Source organism: Macaca thibetana, chromosome 16 (assembly GCF_024542745.1).
Source record: "Macaca thibetana thibetana isolate TM-01 chromosome 16, ASM2454274v1, whole genome shotgun sequence".
NCBI classification, from domain to species: Eukaryota; Metazoa; Chordata; class Mammalia; order Primates; family Cercopithecidae; genus Macaca; species Macaca thibetana.
In genome coordinates, this window is record NC_065593.1 from 75,594,293 (window position 1) to 75,619,459 (window position 25,167).

A 25,167-nucleotide genomic window follows, 5' to 3' on the forward strand; every position below is an offset into this window, starting at 1 on the left:
AAGAGCTCTTCTAACTTTGAGATTCTCTGATGGTTTCAGGGCTAGGGGAGGAAGCGCTTGTGGTCCGTGTCTGTCCCCGAAATTTCTGCTTCTTGGCTTGTATCTCTGCTGCAGGTCCAAGGAGCTGGGGCAATACCCTGAGTCTGGGTTCTTTGTCCCCAGAGACCTGGGGGAGCGCCCCCCACCCCCACCCCATCCCCCAAGGCTCAGGGAAAGGGGAGAGCAAAGTGGGGAGTTGGTTCCCTCTAGTGGTCAGTGTTAGCACTGCATCCAGCTGCCTCAGGCGGGCCCAGGAGGAGTCAACAAAAGTGGAATTCAGGACTGAATCGTTCCCAGAACCCCCACAATCTATTGCCTGTGCTTGGCCCCTTTTCACAGCACACACATTCTCTCTGCTGGGTGGAGGGGAAACATGTGGGGAGGAGGAAAGGGATAGGATAGAGAGTGGGATGGGGTCGGTAGGGGTCTCAAGGACTGGCTATCCTGACATCCTTCCCCGCGTTCAGGTTGGCCACCATGGCGTGCTGCCAGAGGACACCCACCTGCTCCTTAAGGAGAGGACAAGTTGGGTGGTATCTCTGGCTGACACTCTGTGCACAGCCCTCACAATGCTGGTGACGGTGAGAAGGGAAAGATGACAAGCCAGGGGGCATGATCCCAGCATGTGTGGGAGGAGCTTCTCAATTATCCATTAGCACAGGCACGTCAGTAGCCCCATGCATAAATGTACAGAGAAACAGGTGGGGTCTCGCAGCGAGAGATAAGGGGCCAGGGTATAAAAAGGGCCCACAAGAGACCAGCTCCAGGATCCCAAGGCCCAACTCCCCGAACCACTCAGGGTCCTGTGGACAGCCCACCTAGCTGCAATGGCTGCAGGTAAGTGCCCCTAAAATCCCTTTCCGCATGATGTGTCCCGAGGGGAGAGGTGGCACCCTGTAGATGGGAAGGCAGCACTAACCCTCAGGTTTGGGGCTTCTGAATGAGTATCGCCATCTAAGCCCAGATATTTGGTCAATCTCACAATGTTCCTGGTCCCTGGAGGGATAGAGAGAGAAAAACAAACAGCTCCTGGGGCAGGGAGAGCACTGGCCTCTTGCTCTCCAGCTCTGTCTGTTGCCCTTCGGTTTCTCCCCAGGCTCCCGGACATCCCTGCTCCTGGCTTTTGCCCTGCTCTGCCTGCCCTGGCTTCAAGAGGGCAGTGCCTTCCCAACCATTCCCTTATCCAGGCTTTTTGACAACGCTATGCTCCGCGCCCATCGCCTGCACCAGCTGGCCTTTGACACCTACCAGGAGTTTGTAAGCTCTTGGGGAATGGGAGCACATCACAGGTGGCAGGAAGGGGTGACTTCCCTCGCTGGAAAGTAAGGGGAGGAGACTAAGGAGCTCAGGTTGTTTTCTGAAGCAAAAAGGCAGGCAGATGAGCGTACGCTGAGTGAGGTTCCCAGAAAAGTAACAATGGGAGCTGGTCTCCAGCGTAGATCTTGGTGGGTGGTCCTTCTCCTAGGAAGAAGCCTATATCCCAAAGGAACAGAAGTATTCATTCCTGCAGAACCCCCAGACCTCCCTCTGCTTCTCAGAGTCTATTCCGACACCCTCCAACAGGGAGGAAACACAGCAGAAATCCGTGAGTGGATGCCTTCTCCCCAAGACGGGGATGGGGGAGGCCTGTGGTCAGAGCCCCCGGGCAGCACAGCCACTGCGTGTCCTTCCCCTGCAGAACCTAGAGCTGCTCCGCATCTCCCTGCTTCTCATCCAGTCGTGGCTGGAGCCCGTGCAGTTCCTCAGGAGTGTGTTTGCCAACAGCCTGGTGTATGGCACCTCGTACAGCGACGTCTATGACCTCTTAAAGGACCTAGAGGAAGGCATCCAAACACTGATGGGGGTGAGGGTGCTGCCAGGGGTCCCCAATCCTGGAACCCCACTGGCTTTGAGGGCTGGGGGAGAGAAACACTGCTGCCCTCTTTTTAGCAGTCAGGCCCTGACCCAAGAGAACTCACCTTAGTCTTCATTTCCCTGGTGAATCCTCCAGGTCTTTCTCTACACCCTGAAGGGGAGGGAGGAAAACGAATGAATGAGAGAGGGAGGGAACAGTGACCAAGCGCTCTCGGCCTCTCCTTCTCTTTCTTCACTTTGCAGAGGCTGGAAGATGGCAGCTCCCGGACTGGACAGATCTTCAAGCAGACCTACAGCAAGTTTGACACAAACTCACACAACAATGATGCACTGCTCAAGAACTACGGGCTGCTCTATTGCTTCAGGAAGGACATGGACAAGATCGAGACATTCCTGCGCATTGTGCAGTGCCGCTCTGTGGAGGGCAGCTGTGGCTTCTAGATGCCTGGGTGGCATCCTGTGACCCCTCCCAATTGCCAATCCTGGCCATGGAAGGTGCCACTCCAGTGCCCACCAGATGTGTCCTAATAAAATTAAGTTGCATCATTTTGTCTGACTAGGTGTCCTTCTATAATGTCATGGGGAGGAGGGTGGTGATATGGAGCAAGCAGTAGGTTGGGAAGATGACCTGTAGGGCCTGCGGGGTCTATTGGGAACCAGGCTGGAGTGCAGTGACACCATCTTGGCTCACTGCAACCTCCGCCTGCTGGGTTCAGGCAATTCTCCTGCCTCAGTCTCCCGAGTTGTTGGAATTCCAGACATGCATGACCAGGCTCAGCTAATTTTTGTATTTTTGGAAGAGACAGAGTTTCACCATGTTGGCCAGGCTGGTCTCCAACTCCTGACCTCTGGTGATCCACCCACCTCGGCCTCCCAAATTGCTGGGATCACAGGCATGAGCCACGGCACCCTTCCTTGTCCTGTTATTTTAAAATAATTATACCAGCAGGAGGACGTCCAACACAACATGGGCGACCTGGCCATGCCCAGCCTAGTAGACATTTGACTTCTTTGCTTGGCACTGTCCTCTCATGTGCTGGGTCCACCCACTAGATGCTTGTTGAATTCCTGGGCCTGGGGTTGTGCCAGCTGCCTCGTCCCATCACCTTCTGGCTTATTCTCTCCCTCCATATCTTACCTATTTTCCTCATGGGACTGTTCTCTATTCGAAATTTCTATTTTTACTATTTTATATTTACTTTTTTGCTATTATCTCTGCGGCCAGTAGATTGTTAGCTCCAGAAGAGAAAGGATCATGTGTTTTGTTTATCTAGATATGCCCATCTGCCTGGTACAATCTCTGGTACATGTTATAGGCAACAACAACTTGTGGAATCAGTGAATGCATGAATAGAAGAATGAGTGAATGAATGAATGGACGAAAGGCAGAAATCCAGCCTCAAAGAGCTTACAGTCTGGTAAGAGGAACAAAATATCTGCAAATAGCCACAGGACAGGTCAAAGGAAGGAGAGGCTATTTCCAGCTGACGGCACCCCATCAGGAAAGCACCCCAGACTTCCTACAACTACTAGACACATCTTGATGCTTTTCACTTCTCTATCAATGGATTGTCTCCCTGGAGAATCATCCCCAAAGTGAAATTACTTAGCACGTCCGGTTAGGTAGATCGTTATGTACTTCTTGGTTGTTCAGAGATCATCAACCAGTGCAAACAATACCCCATCAACACACAACAGTGCCTGCCCCTCTCCTCCCCAAGCCTTCTGAGGCCCTTTCTCCGTGCCTGAACCCCCCTCTGTGCCTGAACCCCCCGGCCATATCATGTGGCAAGCTTAAGGGTCCAACGAGATACAGGAAGTGAAACACGATGTACACTGAAACGTGCAATACAAATAGGCAGCATGATGTGCCTCGGTTCACTAAACCGAGCTACACTGGGTGGTTGTTTTCTACCACTTTCCTTAATGCCTATGGACACCTCATTCTGCTGCTGAATTCCTCGTGTTCAATTCCCCCCATCTTCATGGAACATCCTCTGTGCAGGGACTTGACCCCTGTCCTGCTAGCTTTGCACTGAGGCAAGCTCTGTCCATGCCTAGTAGTGCCACCATCGTTACTAGATGAGGTTTCTAAAGATCTTGGCATGGAAAGAAAGCCTGGGGGCCTTGGATAGGCCTTGGATAGTGGGAGAACTCCAGGCAAGTCACCTGATCTCTTTGAGCCTCAGTATCCTCACTCACATCCCTATGGCTCAGTAGAGTCCCAAGCACATGGTGGACATGCAGAAGTATTGATCATCTTCCTCACCTCCCCTAGGAGAGCCCTTGGGAATCCCCACATAATATTCCCTGAAGACCTTAATCCAATGAGCTGAGTAATTGACTCGGTACCAAACTCAGAGAAAGGATATTAGAAGCCAAAAGGAGGTAGAGTATGTCCCAGTACGATAAACAGCCTCTGATCTCAAAGAAGAAAGAACAGAGCTGCAGGTGGGAAGTGTGCGCCACAAATCACCAAAGTGGGAGTGGAAGGAGCACCCACCAGTCCCTTGGAGGCGATTCCTAAGACCCGGTGAGTATGGCTTCGAAAAATGTGATTGTCCTCAACCCCACAGTCTTGAACCTAACAGGAGGTCTCAAAGCCTGAAAGACACCACTTTAGGATCAACAGCAGATCTGCGACTTTCCACAGCAGGCACACAGAACCCTAAAGTTAGTCAAGGTTGGACATAGGAAGGGCTTCCAAACACACAGAGAAATTCATTAATCCTAAATTATAAAGGGAGGTTCTTTAAAAGAACCAAGATGCCTGTGAGATTATCCTGAGCTTTTGTTTTTGTTTTTGTTTTTGATACAGAGTCTCACTCTGTCTCCAAGGCTGGAGTGCAGTAGCGTGATCTCGGCTCCCTGCAACCTCCACCTCGCGGGTTCAAGCAATTCCCTGCCTCAGCCTCCTGAGTAGCTGGGATTGCAGGCACCTGCCACCATGCCCGGCTAATTTTTGTATTTTTAATACAGACGTGATTTCGCCATCTTGGCCCGGTTGGTCTTGAACTCCTGACCTCATGATCCACCCACCTTGGCCTCCCAAAGTGGAGGGATTACAGGTGTAAGCCACCATGCCCGGCCTATCCTGAGCCTTTTGAAGCTGAAACCAGTGGTGGGAAACCCAGCCTCTCCTGACTGACCATGAGGAGGCCCTTGTTCGGTAGTCTCTCAGCCTGCAGGAGCCAGGGATCTGGCCCCAAGTGATGCCCCAACAGTGGGCCACTTCCCGGGACTGTCAGGAAAATCTCAAGTCTAATTCAATGTTGATTTTTTACTAGCAATGAATGATGGACAAGGTCTCCATTGCTCAAGGCCCTGGGAAAATGTAGACTAGAGAAAAGGATCACCGACTTCTACCCACACCTGGGGGGCTCAGCTCTTCCCTCTGGTCCATGGTTGCTGTGGTAATCCTTTGTAAAGTTGTTTCCCCAGGAGTCCCTGGAGTCCTCTGAGTCACCATAACTCTGTGGTAAAACAAACGGATAGATGAGAGGAGACACTCACCTGCCCTGGCTGCTCCCACGTGTTCCTGGCAGTAACCCGTCTAGGGAGCCTCACCAGCCCTGTGCCTATCTGTGGAGTTGTGCAGTGATCCCCAGTTAGGGCCCCTGCTAGGGCTCATTCCTAAGGGAGGCTGGAGACTTCTTCCATGGCCGAAAATCCACATCTAAGTCCCCAACACTGGCTAAAAGACCCTGTCATGGGGTGCCGTCTGTCCCAATTCACATTGGAGGAAGGATGGTGGGGGAGGCAGAAGCTACATGGAGCTCAGGGACCCTCCTCCATTCCCACCTGGCTCCTCCTCTTTGCTGGTGCTGGAAGGAGAATGGGGAAAGTGGTGTCTCCACCCTCCCTGGGCCCCAGCTTTCTCAGAACTGGTATCATTGATGACACCCCTCTTGGACCCTCTTGCAGCCCTGCCTGGAGAACAGCCCACAGCCCAGGGCCCTCCCAGCAGATGATGAGTCTGGGCTGCTGGTCGGGTAATGCTTCGGGAATGACGGCAGAAAAAGGAGGTCTGTCTTCTGCTCTGAAAGAGGGGAGACGGCAGGGCCCCAGTATTCACATCCTGGGCCACAGGGCTGTGGGTTTTCAATGTTGGTTGCCAACACCACAGCCAACCACTTCTAGAAGCGTTTCCTTGCTTCCTTCCTTGTGTTTCTACAGCGTCAAGTGCTAGATGCTCTTAAACTCAGCGGGGGATGATTTCAGTGCCCGTGAGGATGTTCTTTCCTGCTCTCACCTCTGGGGGCATCTGATGCTTGTGACCTCCAGATGGTATTGAAATAGCCCCAACTCTGGGCACCAGGAGACAGGAGGCTCAGTCCTGGCCTTCTCTTCCTTCGCCTTGTCCTGCTGTGAGGTTTCTACAAGGCACCCCATGCCACTGGGCCATTCTCACCTGAGAATAGAGAAAGAACAATCTGCCCCTCATGGAAAGACAAAATGAGGCAAAAGGCCCCTTGTGTTGCGGGCAGAATCCCTGCACTCAGAGGGATTTAGAAGCTGAAATTACTGGGTTGGGAGCTGTGGCTTGCGCCAGTGATCTCAGTATTTTGGGAGGCCAGGGAGGGTGGATCACCTAAACTCAAGAGTTTGAGACCAGCCTGGCCAACATACTGAAACCCCGTCTTTACTAAAAGTACAAAGTGCCCGGCATAGTGGTGGGCGCCTGTAATCCCAGCTACTAGGGAGGCTGAGGAGGGAGAATCACTTGAACCCAGGAGGTGAAGGTTGCAGTGAGGCAAGATCATGCCACTGCACTCCAGCCTGGGCAACAGAATGAGACTCCATCTCAAAGAAAATAAAATAAATAAAACTGAAATAAAAAAACTAAAATAACTAAATAACTGAGTAGCACCACACTACCTGCTCTGGAGAGAGGACTTTTTTTTTTTTTTATCCAGGGCATCTTTCCGCGTGACCTGTTCTGAGTTCCAAAGCTGGGGAAGAGTATCAAACCTTCAAGAGCTCTTAAAACTTTCAGATACTCTGATGATTTCTGGGCATAGACGAAGCGCTTGTGGTCCGTGTCTGTCCCCGGGATTTCTGTTTCTTGGTTTGTATCTCTGCTGCAGGTCCAAGGAGCTGGGGCAATACCTCGAGTCTGGGTTCTTCCTCCCCAGGGACCTGGGGGAGCCCCCCAAGACTCAGGGAAAGGGGAGAGCAAAGTGTGGGGTTGGTTCCCTCTAGTGGTCAGTGTTAGCACTGCATCCAGCTGCCTCAGGCGGGCCCGGAAGGAATCAGCAAAAGTGCCATTGAAGACTGAATGGTGCCCAGAACCCCCACAATCTATTGCCTGCGCTTGGGCCCTTTTCCAACACACACATTCTCTCTTCTGTGTGGAGGGGAAACATGGGGGACGGAGGAAAGGGATAGGATAGAGAGTGGGATGGGGTCTGTAGGGGTCTCAAGGACTGGCTATCCTGACATCCTTCCCCACGTTCAGGTTGGCCACCATGGCGTGCTGCCAGAGGACACCCACATGACCCTTAAAGAGAGGACAAGTTGGGTGGTATCGCTGGCTGACCCTCTGCACAACCCTCACAATATTGGTGACCGTGGGAAGGGAAAGATGACAACCCAGGGGGCATGATCCCAGCATGTGTGGGAGGAGTTTCTAAATTAGCCACTAGCACAGGCACGTCAGTGGCCCCATGCGTAAACGTACAGAGAAATAGGCGGGGTCAAGCAGCAAGAGATAAGGGGCCAGGGTATAAAAAGGGCCCACAAGAGACCAGCTCCAGGATCCCAAGGCCCAACTCCCCGAACCACTCAGGGTCCTGTGGACAGCCCACCTAGCTGCAATGGCTGCAGGTAAGCGCCCCTAAAATCCATTTCTGCACGATGTGTCCTGAAGGAAGAGGCTGAGCCCTGTAGATGGGACGGGGAAACTAACCCTCAGGTTTGGGGCTTCTGAATGTGAGTATCGCCATCTAAGCCCAGATATTTGGCCGATCTCACAATGTTCCTGGTCCCTGGAGGGATAGAGAGAGAAAAACAAACAGCTCCTGGGGCAGGGAGAGCACTGGCCTCTTGCTCTCTGGCTCCCTCCGTTGCCCTCCGGTTTCTCCCCAGGCTCCCGGACATCCCTGCTCCTGGTTTTTGCCCTCCTCTGCCTGCCTTGGCTTCAAGAGGCTGGTAGGGTCCCAAGCGTACCCTTATCCAGACTTTTTGACCATGCTATGATCCAAGCCCATCGCCTGCACCAACTGGCCTTTGACACCTACCAGGAGTTTGTAAGCTCTTGGGGAATGGGTGCATGTCAGGGGTGGCAAGAAGGGGTGACTTTCCCCGCCTAGGAAGTCATGGGAGGAGACTAAGGAGCTCAGGGTTGTTTTCTGAAGCGAAAATGCCGGCAGATGAGCATACACTGAGCGAGGTTCTCAGAGAAGTAACAATGGGAGCTGGTCTCCAGCATAGAGACCAGCAGTCCCTCTTGGTGGGGGGGGTCCTTCTAGGAAGAAGCCTATATCCCAAAGGAAAAGAAGCATTCGCTCATGGAGAACCCCCAGGCCTCCTTCTGCTTCGCAGACTCTATTCCCACACCCTCCAACTTGGAGGAAACGCAGCAGAAATCCGTGAGTGGATACCTTCTCCCCAAGGCAGGGATGGGGGAGGCCTGTGGTCAGAGCCCCCGGGCAGCACAGCCACTGCGTGTCCTTCCCCTGCAGAACCTAGAGCTGCTCCGCATCTCCCTGCTGCTCATCCAGTCGTGGCTGGAGCCCGTGCAGTTACTCGGGAGTGTGTTTGCCAACAACCTGGTGCATCACACCTCGGACAGCGACGTCCATGACCTCCTAAAGGACCTAGAGGAAGGCATCGAAACGTTGATGTGGGTGAGGATGGCACCAGGGGTCCCAAATCCTGGAACCCCACTGGCTTCAAGGGCTGGGGGAGAGAAACACTGCTGCCCTCTTTTTAGCAGTCAGGCCCTGACCCAAGAGAACTCACCTTAGTCTTCATTTCCTCTCGTGAATCCTCCAGGTCTTTCTCTACACCCTGAAGGGGAGGGAGGAAAATGAATGAATGAGAGAGGGAGGGAGGGAACAGTGACCAAGCGCTCAGCCTCTCCTTCTCTTCCTTCACTTTGCAGAGGCTGGAAGATGGCATCCCCCGGACTGGGCACATCTTCAAGCAGACCTACAGCAAGTTTGACGCACACTCACAGAACGATGACTCACTGCTCAAGAACTACGGGCTGCTCCACTGCTTCAGGAAGGACATGGATATGGTCGAGACATTCCTGCGCATGGTGCAGTGCCGCACTGTGGAGGGCAGCTGTGGCTTCTAGGTGCCCATGTGGCATCCTGTGACCCCTCCCCAGTGCCTCTCCTGGCCCCGGAAGGTGCCACTCCAGTGCCCACCAGCCTTGTCCTAATAAAATTAAGTTGTATTATTTTGTCTGACTAGGTGTCCTTCTATAATATTATGGGGTGGAAGGTAGTGGTGTGAAGCAAGGGGCAGCTGGGGAAGACAACCTGTAGGGCCTACAGGGTCTATTGGGAACCAGGCCACTGAAATATAAGAGATTTGGTTGTTCCTGTGCCATAAGAAAGCTGACACATCACTGCAGTCTGTTACTCACTAAGGCCATTCCACCAGGTCAGTTGTCCCAGCTCACTGGTCATAGCTCAATGGTCATCCCAGAGATGACTTGAAGGCATTTCTTCCTCCCCCACCATCACGAGCAAAACCAAACCTGGCCCCCCAGGAGTGGGAAGAAATGAAAACAACATGGGTTATTAAGTGCAGAGGCAAAAACTTCACAACAGGCGAGGAAACAATATAATAGAATTACTTGTGTGCAGAACAACTTTAAGATCAATATTCCTTAAGCCCAACTACTTTTATGAGAACAATGCAAAAATGAGTTGGAGACATACAGAACCAGAGCATTTGGGATCTCAATTAGGGCAAGGAAAGTGGAAGAGAGATTTTATTTGGGGTTGCAAATGCAGTGACAACAGGTACCAGGAAGATAACAACGTAAGCAATGAGGGTTGGATGGAATAGGATAAATCCCAGATGACACTCGCTTTCCTTTGGTGGATGCAACACAGAGGGGTGAGAACTAGCACAATCTGCAGCACTTAAGCCCCTGCTGAGGTAGGACCCAGCCAGCCTGTCACCATCAGGACTGCAGGGACAGGGCTTCCAGACCTTCTGATTCTTTAAGACAGCTAGGACATCCAGACTTATACAAAAAATCTAACATTTAAACATTGGAAACACATATCGAAAATATAATAAGGGCAAAAATTAACCCAAACACACATGGTCTCCAAGCTGTCTGTGAGCAAGTTTGTTCTGAGAGATGCTGATTGGGGAATTTGGTGTAAGGGAAAGAATCAGAAAAATTTGGTTTTTATGTAATTTAGTGCTCTTGAGTAAATTACTTGACCAAGCTGAGATAATAATATATTGCTTTACTAGGATTATGAGAGGATTAAACACCATGACATTTTGACATATTATAGTACTCAAGAAATTGTAGTTATTTCTGCATTGAATTTTTGGATGTTTTGTGTTTTCTAATGGAGGGTCTAAATACCTGCTGTGAAATTATATTGTTTTCCTTGGCAATTAGGAAATAATAAACTTCTCAGATGTTTGTTATTTCCAAATAAGCACTAAAGAGCGTGGTTAGTTCTTTAAAGTTAAGAGTTTACTCTCCCAAGCACTTTGGCTAAGTGACTGGCGACCTATAAATCCATACTAAGAGGCTCACAGGAACTCTAATATCCAAAAATGATTTCATGAAGTCAGGAATTATTCTGCAATGCAAAAAATCAACCCCCTAATTAATCTTCTTTAGAAGTTCTGATTCTTATTGCTATAATAAATTTTCTTGATAACAAGATCCACTTGTGTTCATTTTTGGCTATTTTACAGTTAACAATTCAGTCTTTGGGAAGTGGTTGAAAGCTGAAATAATCAGAACTCTGGAGCTGCTGCATTTCTCAGTTCAGAAGTCATTCTTGCATCTTACGTAGTTCTTCTACTATCTGGCTTTAAACTCATGGCATTTTGGAGTTAGAAGGGCCTCATAAGTCAGTCTAGTTTCTTCTACTTTGGGAATCTTATCCTCCGGCATCCATTAAAGTCAATATTCCAAATACAAGTGTGTAGCACTAGAACCAAAGGAATCACTTTCACAAGGCTCCTCATTCTATTAAACCACTCTCACTGTAGAAAACTATTTCTTGTACGGAGCTGGAATCAATATTCCTGCAATGTCCTTCATTCGGCCTTAAAATTATTTAGAAATCTCACGGTCTTTAGAAGTCAATGGAATGAACACAATTATCATTATCTCTTGGCTTGCGTGTTTTTAAAGGAAAGGTGACCCATCTTTGTAAGTATTTGTTGACTGCACGTGACAGGGGAATGACAATGTCCAGCGCCTACCTGGGTGACTAAGAGGGTTCTAAAGTGGGGTGGTCGTAACATATAACTGAACTGCAGGGGGAGCAACACTCCAGAGAGTGTCCACCCAGATCCCCTCGGGTGTAGGTGAATCCACTCAACCACTGCTGGTTGAGAATTAGAAAGATACTACATGACTTTGCACATTTTCGAATATAAAAAGACCTTAAAGACCATCTACTTTAAACTCTTTTGATTTACCCACTGTTATTCTACTTTTCAGCTCATCAACTTGGTATGGACAGCAATTTCCGGTGCAAATTTGAGATGTCTAGGGTGTTTTCTAAACGATGCACACGTAAGCTCTCAGTCCCTGAGATTCTGATGTAATTAGCCTGGAATCTGGTTCAGGCAAGAGTCGTTTGAAAACTTTCCCAGGTGATTCTAATGTGTAAACAAGGTTGATAACCACTGTGTTAGGGACCGCAGAGATGAGATCCTTGTGTCCACAGCTGTTGTATTGGTGGAACAGGGAAAAAGGAGAAAAAGGAGATGAGAGGCCTGGGCCAGTTGTGGTGCCACCTGCTCCGAATTCCAACCAGTCATCTCAAAAGTGTTTCTCAGGAGCCAGTCACAAAAAGACAAATACTGTCTGATACCAGTCATATGAGGTACTCAGAGCAGTCAAATTCATAGAGACAAAAAGTAGGATGGTGGCTGCCAGAGGCTGTGGGGAGGGAGGGAATAGGGAGGTATTTAATGAGCAAAGGGTTTAGACTGTGCAAGATGAAAAGGGTTCTGAAGATGGATGGTGGTGATGGTTGCATGACAATGTGAATGTACTTCGACGTGACTGAACTATATACGTAAAATGGTTAAGATGGAAATTTTTATATCTTCTCACAACTAAAGAATGTTAATAGTCTATTTTTGTTTTGGTTTTGGTTTTTATTTTTGAGACACAGGCTGGAGTGTGGTGATGTGAACTCGGTTCACTGCAACCTCCACCTCCTGGATTCAAATGATTCTCCTGCCTCAGCCTCCTGAGTAGCTGGTATTGTAAGTGTGCACCACCACACAGGAGTAAGTTTTATAGTTTTAGTAAAGACAGGGTTTCACCATGTTGGCCAGGCTGGTCTCAAACTCCTGGCCTCAGCGGATTCACCTGCCTTGGCCTCCCAAAGAGCTAGGACTACATGTGTGAGCCACCACGTTTTACCCTTAATGGTATTTTCTAACGAAAACTCTCCCTGAAGATAGGATTAGCAAGACTGGCACAAGGAGGAGTTCAGTAGGCAGAGCTCGAGTCATCCTTGACCCCTGGGATAATGTTTTCCTGACTCTGTCATTTTTCTGAATTTACCCTAACCTAAAATGACCACTTCTGAATTTCTTCCAAGAGCATTGTTGAAATACACATGGTGAGTTTTGTCCCTTTATACACAGTTGAGAGCAGAACTGACCCCTTCCCTTTTCTTCTGAATTATCAGGTCTGGGCTTCTAGGCCAAGACAAGCTGACACTTTGCCTGGCTGCTTCTTTAATTCAGAAGGCCCTGGAGTGCTGAGGCATGTGATGAGCACCGCTGGGATTAGGGTTACCAACTTGTCCTCATTTTCAGGAGACTTTCTCAATGTCAACACTGAAAGTCCCACGTTCCTTCCAAGAATCCCTCAGCTCAATGCAAACTCAGCTAATAGGACTGGTCACCCTACTAGTAGTCCTAAATCATAGAGGACCAAACTCGGGGGAAAGTAGGGGAAGGAGCAAGAAAAAGACTAGAAAAATCGGAAAGCTGTGCACGGTGTCTATGACTTTTGATGGCCCTCAAGGTCACCATGGATTTCTGATTCTTGCTTTGAGTTTATGTGATTATAATGATGTGCTTAATTCCCACCAGAATTATCAGTGTAATAATTAAAACCAACAAATGTGAACACCATGCTAATTTATTACAAGTATTATGTCATTTCTTTCTAATTATAATCTTCTAAGGTAAATACTATTATTAATCCTATGGTAAGAAGTCCCACTAAAGATATAACTTATGCTTTCTCAGGACTAGAGAGAAAGACACCAAAATGCCACCCTGACCATCCTTGAGAGGATAAACGGCCAGGCACGGTGGTTCATGCCTGTAATCTCAGCACTTTGGGAAGCCAAGGTGGGAGGAGGTCAGAAGTTCAAGACCAGCCTGGCCAACATGGTGTCACCCCATCTTTACTAAAAATGCAAAAATTAGCCAGGTGTGGTGGTGCACACCTGTATTCCCAGCTACTGAGGCATGAGAATCGCTCCAGCCCGGGAGGCAGAGTTGCACTGAGCCGATCATGCCACTGCACTGCAGCTGGGTGGCTGAGCAATATTCTGTCTCAAAAATAATAATAAAGACGACAAACTTTTGGAGTATTAAAGGCCACTCTTCCTCTGGAGATATTCAAGGTAGCTGCAATTTAAGCGTGAGCCACTTGCTTTAATGTTCAGAAAGAATATGATCAAAACCATTTAGGGGGTGGGGCCTCCTCCTATAGACAATGAAGGCAGCTACCCTCAGAAGCTCTATTATACTGGAAGAGAGATGTGAGACCCTTCCTGCTTTAAGAATCAATGAAGCCGGGCATGGTGGCTCAGCCTGAAATCCCAGCACTTTGAGAGGTGGGCAGATCACCTGAGGTCAGGAGTTTGAGATCAGCCTGGCCAACATAATGACACCCTGTCTCTACTAATAACACAAAAATTAGCGGGACATGGTGGCACACACCTGTAATCCCAGCTACTCCAGAGGTGAGACAAGAAAATTGCTTGAAGCCAGGAGGCAGAAGTTGCAGTGAGCCGAGATCACGCCACTGAACTCCAGCCTGGGAGGCAGAGCGAGACTCCATCTCCAAAAAAAAGAAAGAAAGAAAGAAAGAATCAGTGAGAAGGGGCTGCCTGACCCCTGGTGGTGTGGATCCTTCGGGAAGGAAAGCAAACAGAGTTTCCAAGTCTACAAGGGTTCCAAGTAACCCAGCCTACTCTGAAGACCGTTGCGGGACAGCTCTTCCAAACTACTGAGCTCTAAGAACTGGAACCCTGGAAACCCAAGCAAGAGGACAAGCGCAGCTGGACTAGGCCCCGAAGAAGGAGATCATCCTCCCTCAGAGATCCACAGCAGCTGGGAACCTGGATCTGCAGACCCACTTGGTTTGATGGTATTGTGTGGGACCATCTGTCAACACTGATACCCTGTGGCAGTGACAAGCAAAGGCAGCAGCCGGCTAAGTCTCCAGGCTCTCCCTGCTGGAACTAGAAAGTCCAAGTGGCCCCCTTCTTCCCTCCCTTTTTGGTTTTGTTTGTTTTGTTTTGTGTTTGTTTGTTTGTTTTTGTTTTCATTTTCTTCAAGACGGGAGTGTTGCTCGGTTGGCCAGGCTGAAGTGCAATGGCGCGATCTCGGCTCACTGCAACCTCCACGCCCCAGATTCAAGCGATTCTCCTGCCTCAGCCTCCCCAGTAGCTGGGATTACAGGTGCACACCACCACACCTGGCTCATTTTTCCCTTCCTTTTTAGATTTGCTGTGCTTCAAGACACTGAGGCCATGAGGCAGGGTTTGCAGATAAAGGATAACTACAGCCCTGATGCGGCTGATCCTGACACCGAAATGGCTGTGGATCCCCGGATGGGGCGGCTCTATACTCCTGTCTCTGAAACCTGCTTCTTAACTTATTTCCCCAAATGCTCGATTCAGGGAAGGTGGATGATTTATATCAGACTCACAGGATGAGAGAGCAGTAGCTCCACCTAGTGGAAACATCCAGGTTGAAAAGGTCATGTTGGGGGATGATGCTATTTTGCAAAGTCAAGATAATTCATGTCCCTCCAGGAAGCCTTCTTTGATCTGAGTTATGCTTTCTCTTAACAATCTGCTTTCCCAGTCATAGGAATTCATGCACAAATGTAATCTCCTACTTGTTTGTCTAAATAGCTTTCCTAATAAATTTGTGGAAGCCAGGGACAATGTTTTGTTCACCGCTGCATCCCCACTGCTTTGTATGTGGTGAAACCAAAGGGTTATTTTTATACTTAATCTATAACACCAGACTCAGAGGAGGTCTGAGAAGAATGGGAAAATGTTTTCTCTCTGGTGTCTGATGCCACGATTTTTTCTAGCTAGTATCTGCAATTTGGAAGGCTACGCACCTCTCTCTATCTGGAAGTCTGAACTTCAGTTTTTGTTTTTGTTTCATTTGTTTTGTTCTTGAGACAGGGTCTGGCTCTGTCACCCAGGCTGGAGTGCAGTGCATGATCTCAACTAGCTGCAACCCTGCACCTCCCGCGCTCAAGTGATCCTCCCACCTCAGACTCTCTGAGTCCGCAGATTCAAGTAGCTGGGACTACAGGCACGTGCCAGTATAGTACACTAAGTTTTGTATTTTTTGTAGAAATGGGGTTTCACCATGTTGTCCAGGATATTTGCCAACTCTGGGGCTCAAGTGATTCGCCTGCCTCAGCCTCTCAAAGACCTGGGATTACAGGTGTGAGCCACCTCCCCGGCCTGAATTTTAGTTTTGAAAGCAGGTCAAATAGGCTGCTGCCCTGAGCTAATGCACCCCCTGCCCTGGGCTGGTTGTTTATGCTATCAACACGGTGTTTTTTTTCCTTAGAAATTGTCCTTAAAGTTATAAAATGCAGCTGGGAGCGGTGGCTCACACCTGTAATCCCAGCACTTTAGAAGGCCGAGGTGCGTGGATCACGAGGTCAGGACTTCAAGACCAGCCTGGCCAAGATAGTGAAACGCTGTTTCTACTAAAAACACAAAAAATTAGCTGGGCATGATGGTGGGCACCTGTAATCCCAGCTACTCTGGAGGCTGAGGCAGAGAATTCCTTGAACCTGGGAGGTGGAGTTTGAAGTGAGCCGAAATTGCGCGACTGCACTCCAGCCTGGGCAACAGGGCGAGACTCCATCTAAAAAAAAAAGTTATAAAATGCAACTGTTTGACATAATAAGAGCTTTCAGCAATGACACAGAAGGGTAGAGAAATGCATTTGGATATCATAAAATCACTTTTATTTTTACCATAGCAACTTTCCAGTGAACATTTCTTGACTGATTTGGAAGAAAAGATCTGGTTTTATGATTCCTCATGCCTTCTCCGAGGGTGAATATACTCTTTTCCAAGGACAAGAAAGGAAGCTGAATCATAAAATCATATGAACATTTGCACAAGAGGATTCCTCTTGAAGTTTCAGGGAAATTGTTTTCAGACAGATGAAAACATCCACTTGTTGATGAAAAGGGAGAGTAAACATTGGAACTGTAACCTAGACGCCCATATGGGTAAAAAAAATAAAACTGGCAAATGCCAACTCACAGTTGATCTCTCTGTCAAAAGGAATTCAGAGATGTTTGGAGTGCTTAACCTATGACGCCAATTCCGTGGAAGAACTCTACCTTCTACTTCACAGAAAGCACACTGGGCTAGATAGGATGCTTGTCCGGCCCAAAGTGGAATTTCTTACCATCTGTATACTCCCCCAAGACCCACAACAGATGGTTACTGAGTTGAAGCTTGCCACTGATCCTTAATGATGTCAACAAGCTCAGCTCTGGGAGCTGGCACTCCAGAAGCCCAGGTCAGGGGAGCAATGGAAAGTGGAGATGGGAACAGAGCTCTGACTCCTAGCCCCGTATTTGATACTTACTCCCTTCAAAGTCCTGTCCCTGGACTACAAATTGAGTTCCCAGTTAGAAATCAGAAAACCATGAAATATGAGTTGCATTTCTAAGATGTGCCTGTCTTTAGCATGACGTTTAAGAGAAAGGGCAGTGGGAACCATAAAGAAATGGCAGCCAGGCGTGGTGGTGTGCACCTGTAATCCCAGCTACTGGGGAGGCTGAGGCAGGAGAATCACCTGAACCTGGGAGGCTGAAGTTGCAGTGAGCCGAGACTGCATCATTGCACTCCAGCCTAGGTGACAACAGTGAGACTCCATCTCAAAAAGAGAAAAAAAAGGAGGGGAGAGAGAGAGAGGGAAAGGTGAGCTTGTGGACATACTGGACACACAGGACCTGGGACATGGGGGCCTGAAACACTGTTTTACCGACAGAAAAATACAAAGGGAAATGCAGCCTGCCATTCTGTTTCTTCCTTTCTCCTCTATCCCTTCTTCCCTCCCTGGGAAACCACAGTAGCAGAAGTCTCATTCAATCAAATAGCTGTCAATTATATGAGTTGTACTTTTCTCTTCCTCAACAGTAAACTGGCTTTTCTCCTCTTTGTCCTCCTCTTTCTGTCTAGAGAGCAATTTCCTCCCGTCCACTTTGCAGGGCCGATAGCTCAAATACAGTGCTATGGTGATGACACCCACTCCAAGGGCAACGGTAATAACGACAAAGAGGGCAGAGCTGATTCCTTCATCCAATCCTGTCCAAGCACAGAAGACAGAGTTAGGAAGGTCACAAAGTACGAGGATCACCCACCCCAGCCCACCAGGCCCACTTCTGAGTCTCATTCTTCCCAACCTAGTAGAATCTTTCTTATTTTCATCCTTGGATAAGAATCCCAAACCCCTGAGGGATTTCCATCCTCCGCCCGGCAGCAGAGCAGCAAAGTTTACCTTGAACAATGACAGCAATGTCTTTGCTGACAGAGCCCAGCTGGTTAGTGGCTGTGCAGCAGTAGGCTCTGGTGTGGTTCTGGGTTGCCTTCTGTGGCACTTCAAGGTCAAAGACCACCCCATTCCAGGTACACACCAAGGCTGGAGCTGGGTTTCCCTTTGGGACACAAGCAAGCCTGTGTTCCATCCCTTCCAGCCAGGTCTGTTTGCCAGAGCATCGGGATTCCTCTAACCATGGCTTGTCTGCAAAAACGGTTTCCCAAAGAGCTGAGTTCGGTGCACCACACTCCCTCACTACCTTCACACCCTGCTCCCTCTCCTCACCCAAATGTGGTCCCCTCCACCCAACAGCTTTCCTTACTAACGGAGCACTAGCAGATCTCTGCTTTGAGTCAACTCTTCTTTCCCATCTTCCCCATGGGCAGGGAGTCCCAGATGAAACCTAGGGTGTTCTTATGGATTCCGACTAAATGATAATGCTGCTCGAGCCATGGTGGCCCTGGGGCTCCTGCTTCCCATCTGTGCTTCTCAGTGGGTAAGGAGCTAGATAATGGTGACCTCAGAGATTAGGATTTTTCTACCTTTTTTTTCTTTTTTCCTTTTTTTTTTTGGAGACAAAGTCAGTCTCACTCTGTTGCCCCAGCTGGAGTGCAGAGGCATGATCTTGGCTCATGGCAACCTCTGCCTCTCGGGTTCAAGCAATTCTCATGCCGCAGCCTCTCCAATAGCTAGAATTACAGACGCACGTCACCATGAGCAGCTAATTTTTCTATTTTCAGTAGAGATGGGTTTCACCATGATGGCGATGCTGGTCTCAAACTCCTTACCTCAGGTGATCCACCTGTGTCGGCCTCCCAAACTGTTGGGATTACAGGCGTGAGCCACCACGCCCAGCCTATCCTGAGCCTTTTGAAGCAGACGCCAGAGATGCGAAGCCCAGTCTCTCCCGCCTGGCCATGTGGAGGCTCTTATTGGGTAGTCTCTCAGCCTGCAGGAGCCAGGGATCTGGCCCCAGGTGATGCCCCAACAGTGGGCCACTCCCCACGACTGTCAGGAAAATCCCAAGTCTAATTCAAAGTTGATTTTCTACTAGCAATGAATGATGGACATGGTCTCCATTGCTTAAGGCCCTGGGAAGATCTAGACTAGAGAAAAGGATCATCGACTTCTGCCCACACCTGTGGGCCTCAGTTCTTCCCTCTGGTCCATGGTTGCCATGGTAACGCTTTGTAAAGTTGTTTCCCCAGGGGTCCCTAGAGTCCTCTGAGTCACCATAACTCTGAGGTCAACAGAAGTGGAGAGAGGAGACACTCCCTGCCCTAGCTGGTCCCACGTGTTCCTGGCAGTAACCTGTCTGAGGAAACTCACCAGCCCTGTGCCCATCTATGGAGTTCTGGAGTGATCTCCAGTTAGGGCCCCTGCTGCCCTCATTCCTAAGGGAGGCTGGAGACTTCTTCCATGGCCAAAAACCCACATCTAAGTCCCCAGCACTAGCTAAAAGGCCCTGTCACGGGGTGCTATCTGTCCGTCCCAGTTCACATTGGAGGAAGGGGGGTGGGGGGGGGAGGCAGAAGCTACGTGGAGCTCAGGGACCCTCCTCCATTCCCACCTGGCTCCTCCTCTTTGCTGGTGCTGGAAGGAGCATGGGGAAAGTGGTGTCTCCCACCCTCCCTTGTCCCCATCTTTCTCAGAGTTGGTATCATTGATGACACCCCTCTTGGATCCTCCCGCAGCCCTGCCTGGAGAACAGCCCACAGCCCAGGGCCCTCCCAGCAGATGATGAGTCTGGGCTGCTGGTCGGGTAATGCTTCAGGAATGAAGGCAGAAAAAGGAGGTCTGTCTTCTTCTCTGAAAGACGGGAGACGGCAGGGCCCCAGTATTCACATCCTGGGCCACAGGGCTGTGGGTTTTCATTGCTGGTTGCCAACACCACAGCCAACCACTTCTAGAAGTGTTTCCTTGCTTCCTTCCTTGTGTTTCTACAGCGTCAAGTGCTAGATGCTCTTAAACTCAGCGGGGGATGATTTCAGTGCCCGTGAGGATGTTCTTTCCTGCTCTCACCTCTGGGGGCATCTGATGCTTGTGACCTCCAGATGGTATTGAAATAGCACCAACCCTGGGCACCAGGAGACAGGAGGCTCAGTCCTGGCCTTCTCTGCCTTCGCCTTGTCCTGCTGTGAGGTTTCTACAAGGCACCCCATGCCACTGGGCCATTCTCACCTGGGAATAGAGAAAGAACAATTTGCCCCTTATGGAAAGACGAAATGAGGCAAAAGGCCCCTTATGTTGTGGGCAGAATCCCTGCACTCAGAGGGATTTAGAAGCTGAAATAACTGGGTTGGGAGCAGTGGCTCGCGCCATCTCACTATTTTGGGAGGCCAGGGAGGGTGGATCATCTAAACTCAAGAGTTCGAGACCAGCCTGGCCAACATACTGAAATCTCATCTCTACTAAAAAAGTACAAAACTTAGCCTGGCATAGTGGCGGGTGCCTGTAATCCCAGCTACTAGGGAGGCTGAGGAGGGAGAATCACTTGAACCCAGGAGGTGGAGGTTGCAGTGAGGCAAGATTGTGCTACTGCACTCCAGCCTGGGCAACAGAATGATACTCCATCTCAAAAATAAAAATAAAAATAAAATGAAGAAACTAAAATAACTAAATAACTGAGTAGCACCACACTACCTGCTCTGGAGAAAGGACTTTTTTTTTTAATCTGTTTTGAGATGGAGACTCGCTCTGTCACGCAGGCTGGAGTGCAGTGGCACCATCTTGGCTCACGGCAACCTCTGCCTCCTGGGTTCAAGTGAGTCTCCTGCCTCAGCCTCCCACTTTTACAGGCTTGTGCCACCACGCCCAGCTAATTTTTGTATTCTTAGGAGAGATGGAGTTTTGCCATGGTGGCCAGTCTGGTCTTGCACTCCTGACCTTAAGTGATCCACCCACCTCAGCCTCCCAAAGTGCTGGGATTACAGGCATGAGCCACCGTGCCCGGCCCGGAGAAAGGACTTTGAATAACACAATGTGGGAAGAGCAAGGTTGTGGAGATCTGCTGCCCTGGCTGAGGTAGCTCATGCAATCAGTCTCTCTCAGCCTCAGTGTCTTGACCTGTGAAACGGGATGATAATAACACCTCCTTCACAAGACAAGTGGCAGGTCTGACGTGAGAATGCACAGGCAGGCCCTTGGCAACTGGATAAGCTCTATACAGCTCTGGAAAGGAGGGGGAGAAAAAAGAGGAGGGGCTTCCATGGCTGGAGAGGGCATCTTTCGGCCTGATGTGTTCTGAGTTCCAAAGCTGGGAAAGACACTCAAACCTTCCAGAGCTCTTCCAACTTTTCGATTCTCTGATGGTTTCAGGTCTAGGGGAGGAAGCGCTTGTGGTCCGTGTCTGTCCCCGGGATATCTGTTTCTTGGTTTGCATCTCTGCTGCAGGTCCAAGGAGCTGGGGCAATACCATGAGTCTGGGTTCTTCATCCCCAGGGAGCTGGGGGAGCTCCCCCCCACCACCACCGCCCGCCCGAGGCTCAGGGAAAGGGGAGAGCAAAGTGTGGGGTTGGTTCCCTCTAGTGGTCAGTGTTAGCACTGCATCCAGTTGCCTCAGGCGGGCCCCGGAGGAGTCAGCAAAAGTGGAATTCAGGACTGAATCCTGCCCAGAACCCCCACAATCTATTGGCTGTGTTTGGTGCCTTTTCACAACACACACATTCTCTCTGCTGGGTGGAGGGGAGACATGTGAGGAGGAGGAAAGGGATAGGATAGAGAGTGGGATGGGGTCTGTAGGGGTCTCGAGGACTGGCTATCCTGACATCCTTCCCCGTGTTCAGGTTGGCCACCATGATGTGCTGCCAGAGGGCACCCACCTGCTCCTTAAAGAGAGGACAAGTTGGGTGGTATCTCTGGCCGACACTCTGTGCACAACTCTTACGATGCTGGTAACGGTGAGAAGGGAAAGATGACAAGCCAGGGGGCGTGATCCCAGCATGTGTGGGAGGAGCTTCTAAATTAGCCATTAGCACAGGTACATCAGTGGCCCCATGCGTAAACGTACAGAGAAATAGGTGGGGTCAAGCAGCAAGAGATAAGGGGCCAGGGTATAAAAAGGGCCCACAAGAGACCAGCTCCAGGATCCCAAGGCCCGACTCCCTGAAACACTTAGAGTCCTGCGCGACAGCTCACCTAGCTGCAATGGCTGCAGGTAAGCGCCCCTAAAATCCATTTCTGCACGATGTGTCCTGAGGGGAGAGGCGGAGCCCTGTAGATGGGACGGGGGCATCTCAGCCCAGATATTTGGCCAATCTCAGAATGTTCCTGGTCCCTGGAGGGAGGGAGAAAAAAAAAACAGCTCCTGGAGCAGGGAGAGCACTGGCATCTTGCTCTCCATTCCCTCTGTTGCCCTCCGGTTTCTCCCCAGGCTCCTGGACATGCCTAATTCTGGCTATTGCCCTGCTCTGCCTACCTTGGCTTCAAGAGGGCAGTGCCTTCCCAACCATTCCCTTATCCTGGCTTTTTAACACCGCTGTGTTCCGCGCCTATCACCTGCACAAGCTGGCATTTGACACGTACCCGAAGTTTGTAAGCTCTTGGGGAATGGGTGCACATCAGGGGTGGCAAGAAGGGGTGACTTTCCCTCGCTGGGAAGTCCTGGGAGAGAATAAGGAGCTCAGGGTTGTTTTCTGAAGCAGAAATGCAGGCAGATGAGCGTAAGCTGAGTGAGGTTCCCAGAAAAGTAACAACAGGAGCTGGTCTGCAGGGTAGACCTTGGTGGGTGGTCCTTCTCCTAGGAAGAAGCCTATATCCCAAAGGAACAGAAGTATTCATTCCTGCGCAACCCCCAGACCTCCCTCTGCTTCTCAGAGTCTATTCCGACACCCTCCAACAAGGAGGAAACACAGCAGAAATCCGTGAGTGGATGCCTTCTCCCCAAGACAGGGATGGGGGAGGCCTGTGGTCAGAGCCCCCGGGCAGCACAGCAACCGCTGGTCCTTCCTCTGCAGAACCTAGAGCTGCTCCACATCTCCCTGCTTCTCATCCAGTCGTGGCTGGAGCCCGTGCAGTGCCTCAGGAGTGTGTTTGCCAACCACCTGGTGCATGCCAACTCGAACTTCGACATCTATCTCTACCTAAAGAAACTAGAGGAAGGCATCCAAACGCTGATGGGGGTGAGGGTGACCCCAGGGGTTCCCAATCCTGGAACCCCACTGGCTTCGAGGGGTGAGGGAGAGAAACTGCTGCCCTCTTTTTAGCAGTCAGGCTCTGACCTAAGAGAACTCACCTTAGTCTTCATTTCCTCTCGTGAATCCTCCAGGCCTCTCTCTACACCCTGAAGGGGAGGGAGGAAAACGAATGAATGAGAGCGGGAGGGAGGCAACAGTGACCAAGCGCTCAGCCTCTCCTTCTCTTCCTTCACTTTGCAGAGGCTGGAAGACGGCAGCCCCCGGACTGGGCAGATCTTCAAGCAGACCTACAGCAAGTTTGACACAAACTCGCACAACGATGACACACTGCTCAAGAACTACAGGCTGCTCTACTGCTTCAGGAAGGACATGAACAAGGTCGAGACATTCCTGCGCACCGTGCGGTGCCGCGCTGTGGAGGGCAGCTGTGGCTTCTAGATGCCTGGGTGGCATCCCTTGTGACCCCTCCCAATTGCCACTCCTGGCCATGGAAGGTGCCACTCCAGTGTCCAACAGCCTTGTCCTAATAAAATTAAGTTGCATCATTTTGTCTGACTAGGTGTCCTTCTATAATGTTATGGGGAGGAGGGTGGTGATATGGAGCAAGGGGCAGGTTGGGAAGACGACCTGTAGGGCCCACGGGGTCTATTGGGAACCAGGCTGAAGTGCACTGGCACGATCTTAGCTCACTGCAACTTCTGCCTCCTGGGTTCAAGCGATTCTCCTGCCTCAGTCTCCCGAATAGTTGGGATCCAGGCATGCGCGACCAGGCTCAGCTAATTTTTGTATTTTTGGTAGTGACGGGGTTTCACCATATTGGCCAAACTGGTCTCCAACTCCTGACCTCAGGTGATCTGCCCAACTTGGCCTCCCAAATTGCTGGGATTACAGGCATGAGCCATGGCGCCCTTCCCTGTCCTGTCATTTTAAAATAATTATACCAGCAGGAGGACGTCAGGCACAGCATGGGCGACCTGGCCATGCCCAGCCCAGTGGACATTTGACGTCTCTGCTTAGCACTGTCCTCTCATGTGCTGGGTCCACTCAGTAGACGCTTGTTGAATTCCGGGGCCTAGAGCTGTGCCAGCTGCCTCGTCTTGTCACCTTCTGGCTTATTCCCTCCCTCCATATCTTACCTATTTACCTCATGGGAATGTTTCGAATTCCAAATTTCTATTTTATTGTTACATATTTACTTGTTTGCTATTATCTCTGCTGCCAGTAGATTGTTAGCTCCAGAAGAGAAAGGATCATGTGTTTTGTTTATCTAGATATGCCCATCTGCCTGGTACAATCTCTGGCAAATGTTATAGACAACAACTATTGTGGAATCGGTGAATGAACGAATAGAAGAATGAGTGAAAGAATGAATAGACGAAAGGCAGAAATTCAGCCTCAGGCCAGGCACAGTGACTCACGCCTGTAATCCCAGTACTTTAGAAGGCCGAGGCGGGTGGATCACAAGGTCAGGAGTTCAAGACCATCCAGGCTAACACGGTGAAAACCCATCTCTAAAAATACAACATATTAACCGGGTGTGCTGGCGGACAGCCTATAGTCCCACCTACTCAGGAGGCTGAGGCAGGAGAATGGCATGAACCTGGGGTGGGTAGAGCTTGCAGTGAGCTGAGATCGTGCCACTGCACCCCAGCCTGGGCAACAGAGCAAGACTCCATCTCAAAAAACAAAAAGAAAAGAAAAGAAAAGAAATCCAGCCTCAAAGAGCTTACAGTCTGGTAAGAGGAATAAAATGTCTGCAAATAGCCACAGGACAGGTCAAAGGAAGGAGAGGCTATTTCCAGCTGAGGACACCCCATCAGGAAAGCACCCCAGACTTCCTACAACTACTAGACACATCTCAATGTTTTTCACTTCTCTATCAATGGATTGTCTCCCTGGAGAATCATCCCCAAAGTGAAATTACTTAGCACGTCCGGTTAGGTAGATCGTTATGTACTTCTTGGTTGTTCAGAGATCATCAACCAGTGCAAACAATACCCCATCAACACACAACAGTGCCTGCCCCTCTCCTCCCCAAGCCTTCCAAGGCCCTTTCTCCGTGCCTGAACCCCCCGGCCATATCATGTGGCAAGCTTAAGGGTCCAACGAGATACAGGAAGTGAAA

The 25,167-nt window shown here is 49.9% G+C and overlaps 3 protein-coding genes across 6 annotated transcripts in view; all 3 read left to right on the forward strand.

The window, feature by feature from the left end:
* The first annotated feature begins 714 nt into the window (after positions 1-714).
* On the forward strand, positions 715-9,304 carry LOC126939559 (somatotropin). Of its 4 annotated transcripts, none has more exons than XM_050764981.1 (5): positions 715-876; positions 1,136-1,296; positions 1,505-1,624; positions 1,718-1,882; positions 2,137-2,442. In XM_050764981.1, exons 1-5 carry the CDS (start codon positions 867-869, stop codon positions 2,332-2,334), a joined length of 654 nt encoding a protein of 217 aa, XP_050620938.1. In that variant the 5' UTR covers positions 715-866; the 3' UTR covers positions 2,335-2,442. The 4 variants fall into 4 exon arrangements, with proteins under 4 accessions (XP_050620938.1, XP_050620939.1, XP_050620940.1 ...); XM_050764982.1 differs by lacking the exon at positions 2,137-2,442 and adding an exon at positions 8,999-9,304 and having other exon boundaries at positions 718-876; XM_050764983.1 differs by having other exon boundaries at positions 722-876; positions 1,550-1,624.
* Positions 7,598-25,167, forward strand: part of LOC126939561 (somatotropin-like) — a 66,115-nt gene continuing 48,545 nt past the window's right edge. Inside the window, exon 1 of the mRNA XM_050764984.1 lies at positions 7,598-7,719. Within this exon, the coding sequence (XP_050620941.1) occupies positions 7,710-7,719 (10 nt within the window). The 5' untranslated portion in view covers positions 7,598-7,709. The remainder of the gene's footprint in view (positions 7,720-25,167) is intronic.
* On the forward strand, positions 18,359-23,587 carry LOC126939474 (growth hormone variant). Its single transcript, XM_050764823.1, has 7 exons — positions 18,359-18,403; positions 19,602-19,669; positions 21,301-21,420; positions 22,170-22,440; positions 22,650-22,769; positions 22,863-23,027; positions 23,283-23,587. The coding sequence occupies exons 1-7, from the start codon at positions 18,359-18,361 to the stop codon at positions 23,478-23,480; spliced, it is 987 nt and encodes a 328-aa protein (XP_050620780.1). The 3' UTR covers positions 23,481-23,587.

What these genes read in the sequence shown, in the direction of transcription:
- LOC126939559 (XM_050764980.1), top strand. An exon ending in TTGACACCTACCAGGAGTTT is followed by an intron (nt 1,297 to 1,504) that starts GTAAGCTCTTGG and finishes TCCTTCTCCTAG; the next exon opens with GAAGAAGCCTATATCCCAAA. An exon ending in GCATCCAAACACTGATGGGG is followed by an intron (nt 1,883 to 2,136) that starts GTGAGGGTGCTG and finishes TTCACTTTGCAG; the next exon opens with AGGCTGGAAGATGGCAGCTC.
- LOC126939474 (XM_050764823.1), top strand. Translation starts at nt 18,359, where the DNA reads ATGGTGGCCCTGGGGCTCCTGCTTCCCATCTGTGCTTCTCAGTGG. An exon ending in GAGTCTGGGCTGCTGGTCGG is followed by an intron (nt 19,670 to 21,300) that starts GTAATGCTTCAG and finishes TCTCTGCTGCAG; the next exon opens with GTCCAAGGAGCTGGGGCAAT. An exon ending in GCATCCAAACGCTGATGGGG is followed by an intron (nt 23,028 to 23,282) that starts GTGAGGGTGACC and finishes TTCACTTTGCAG; the next exon opens with AGGCTGGAAGACGGCAGCCC.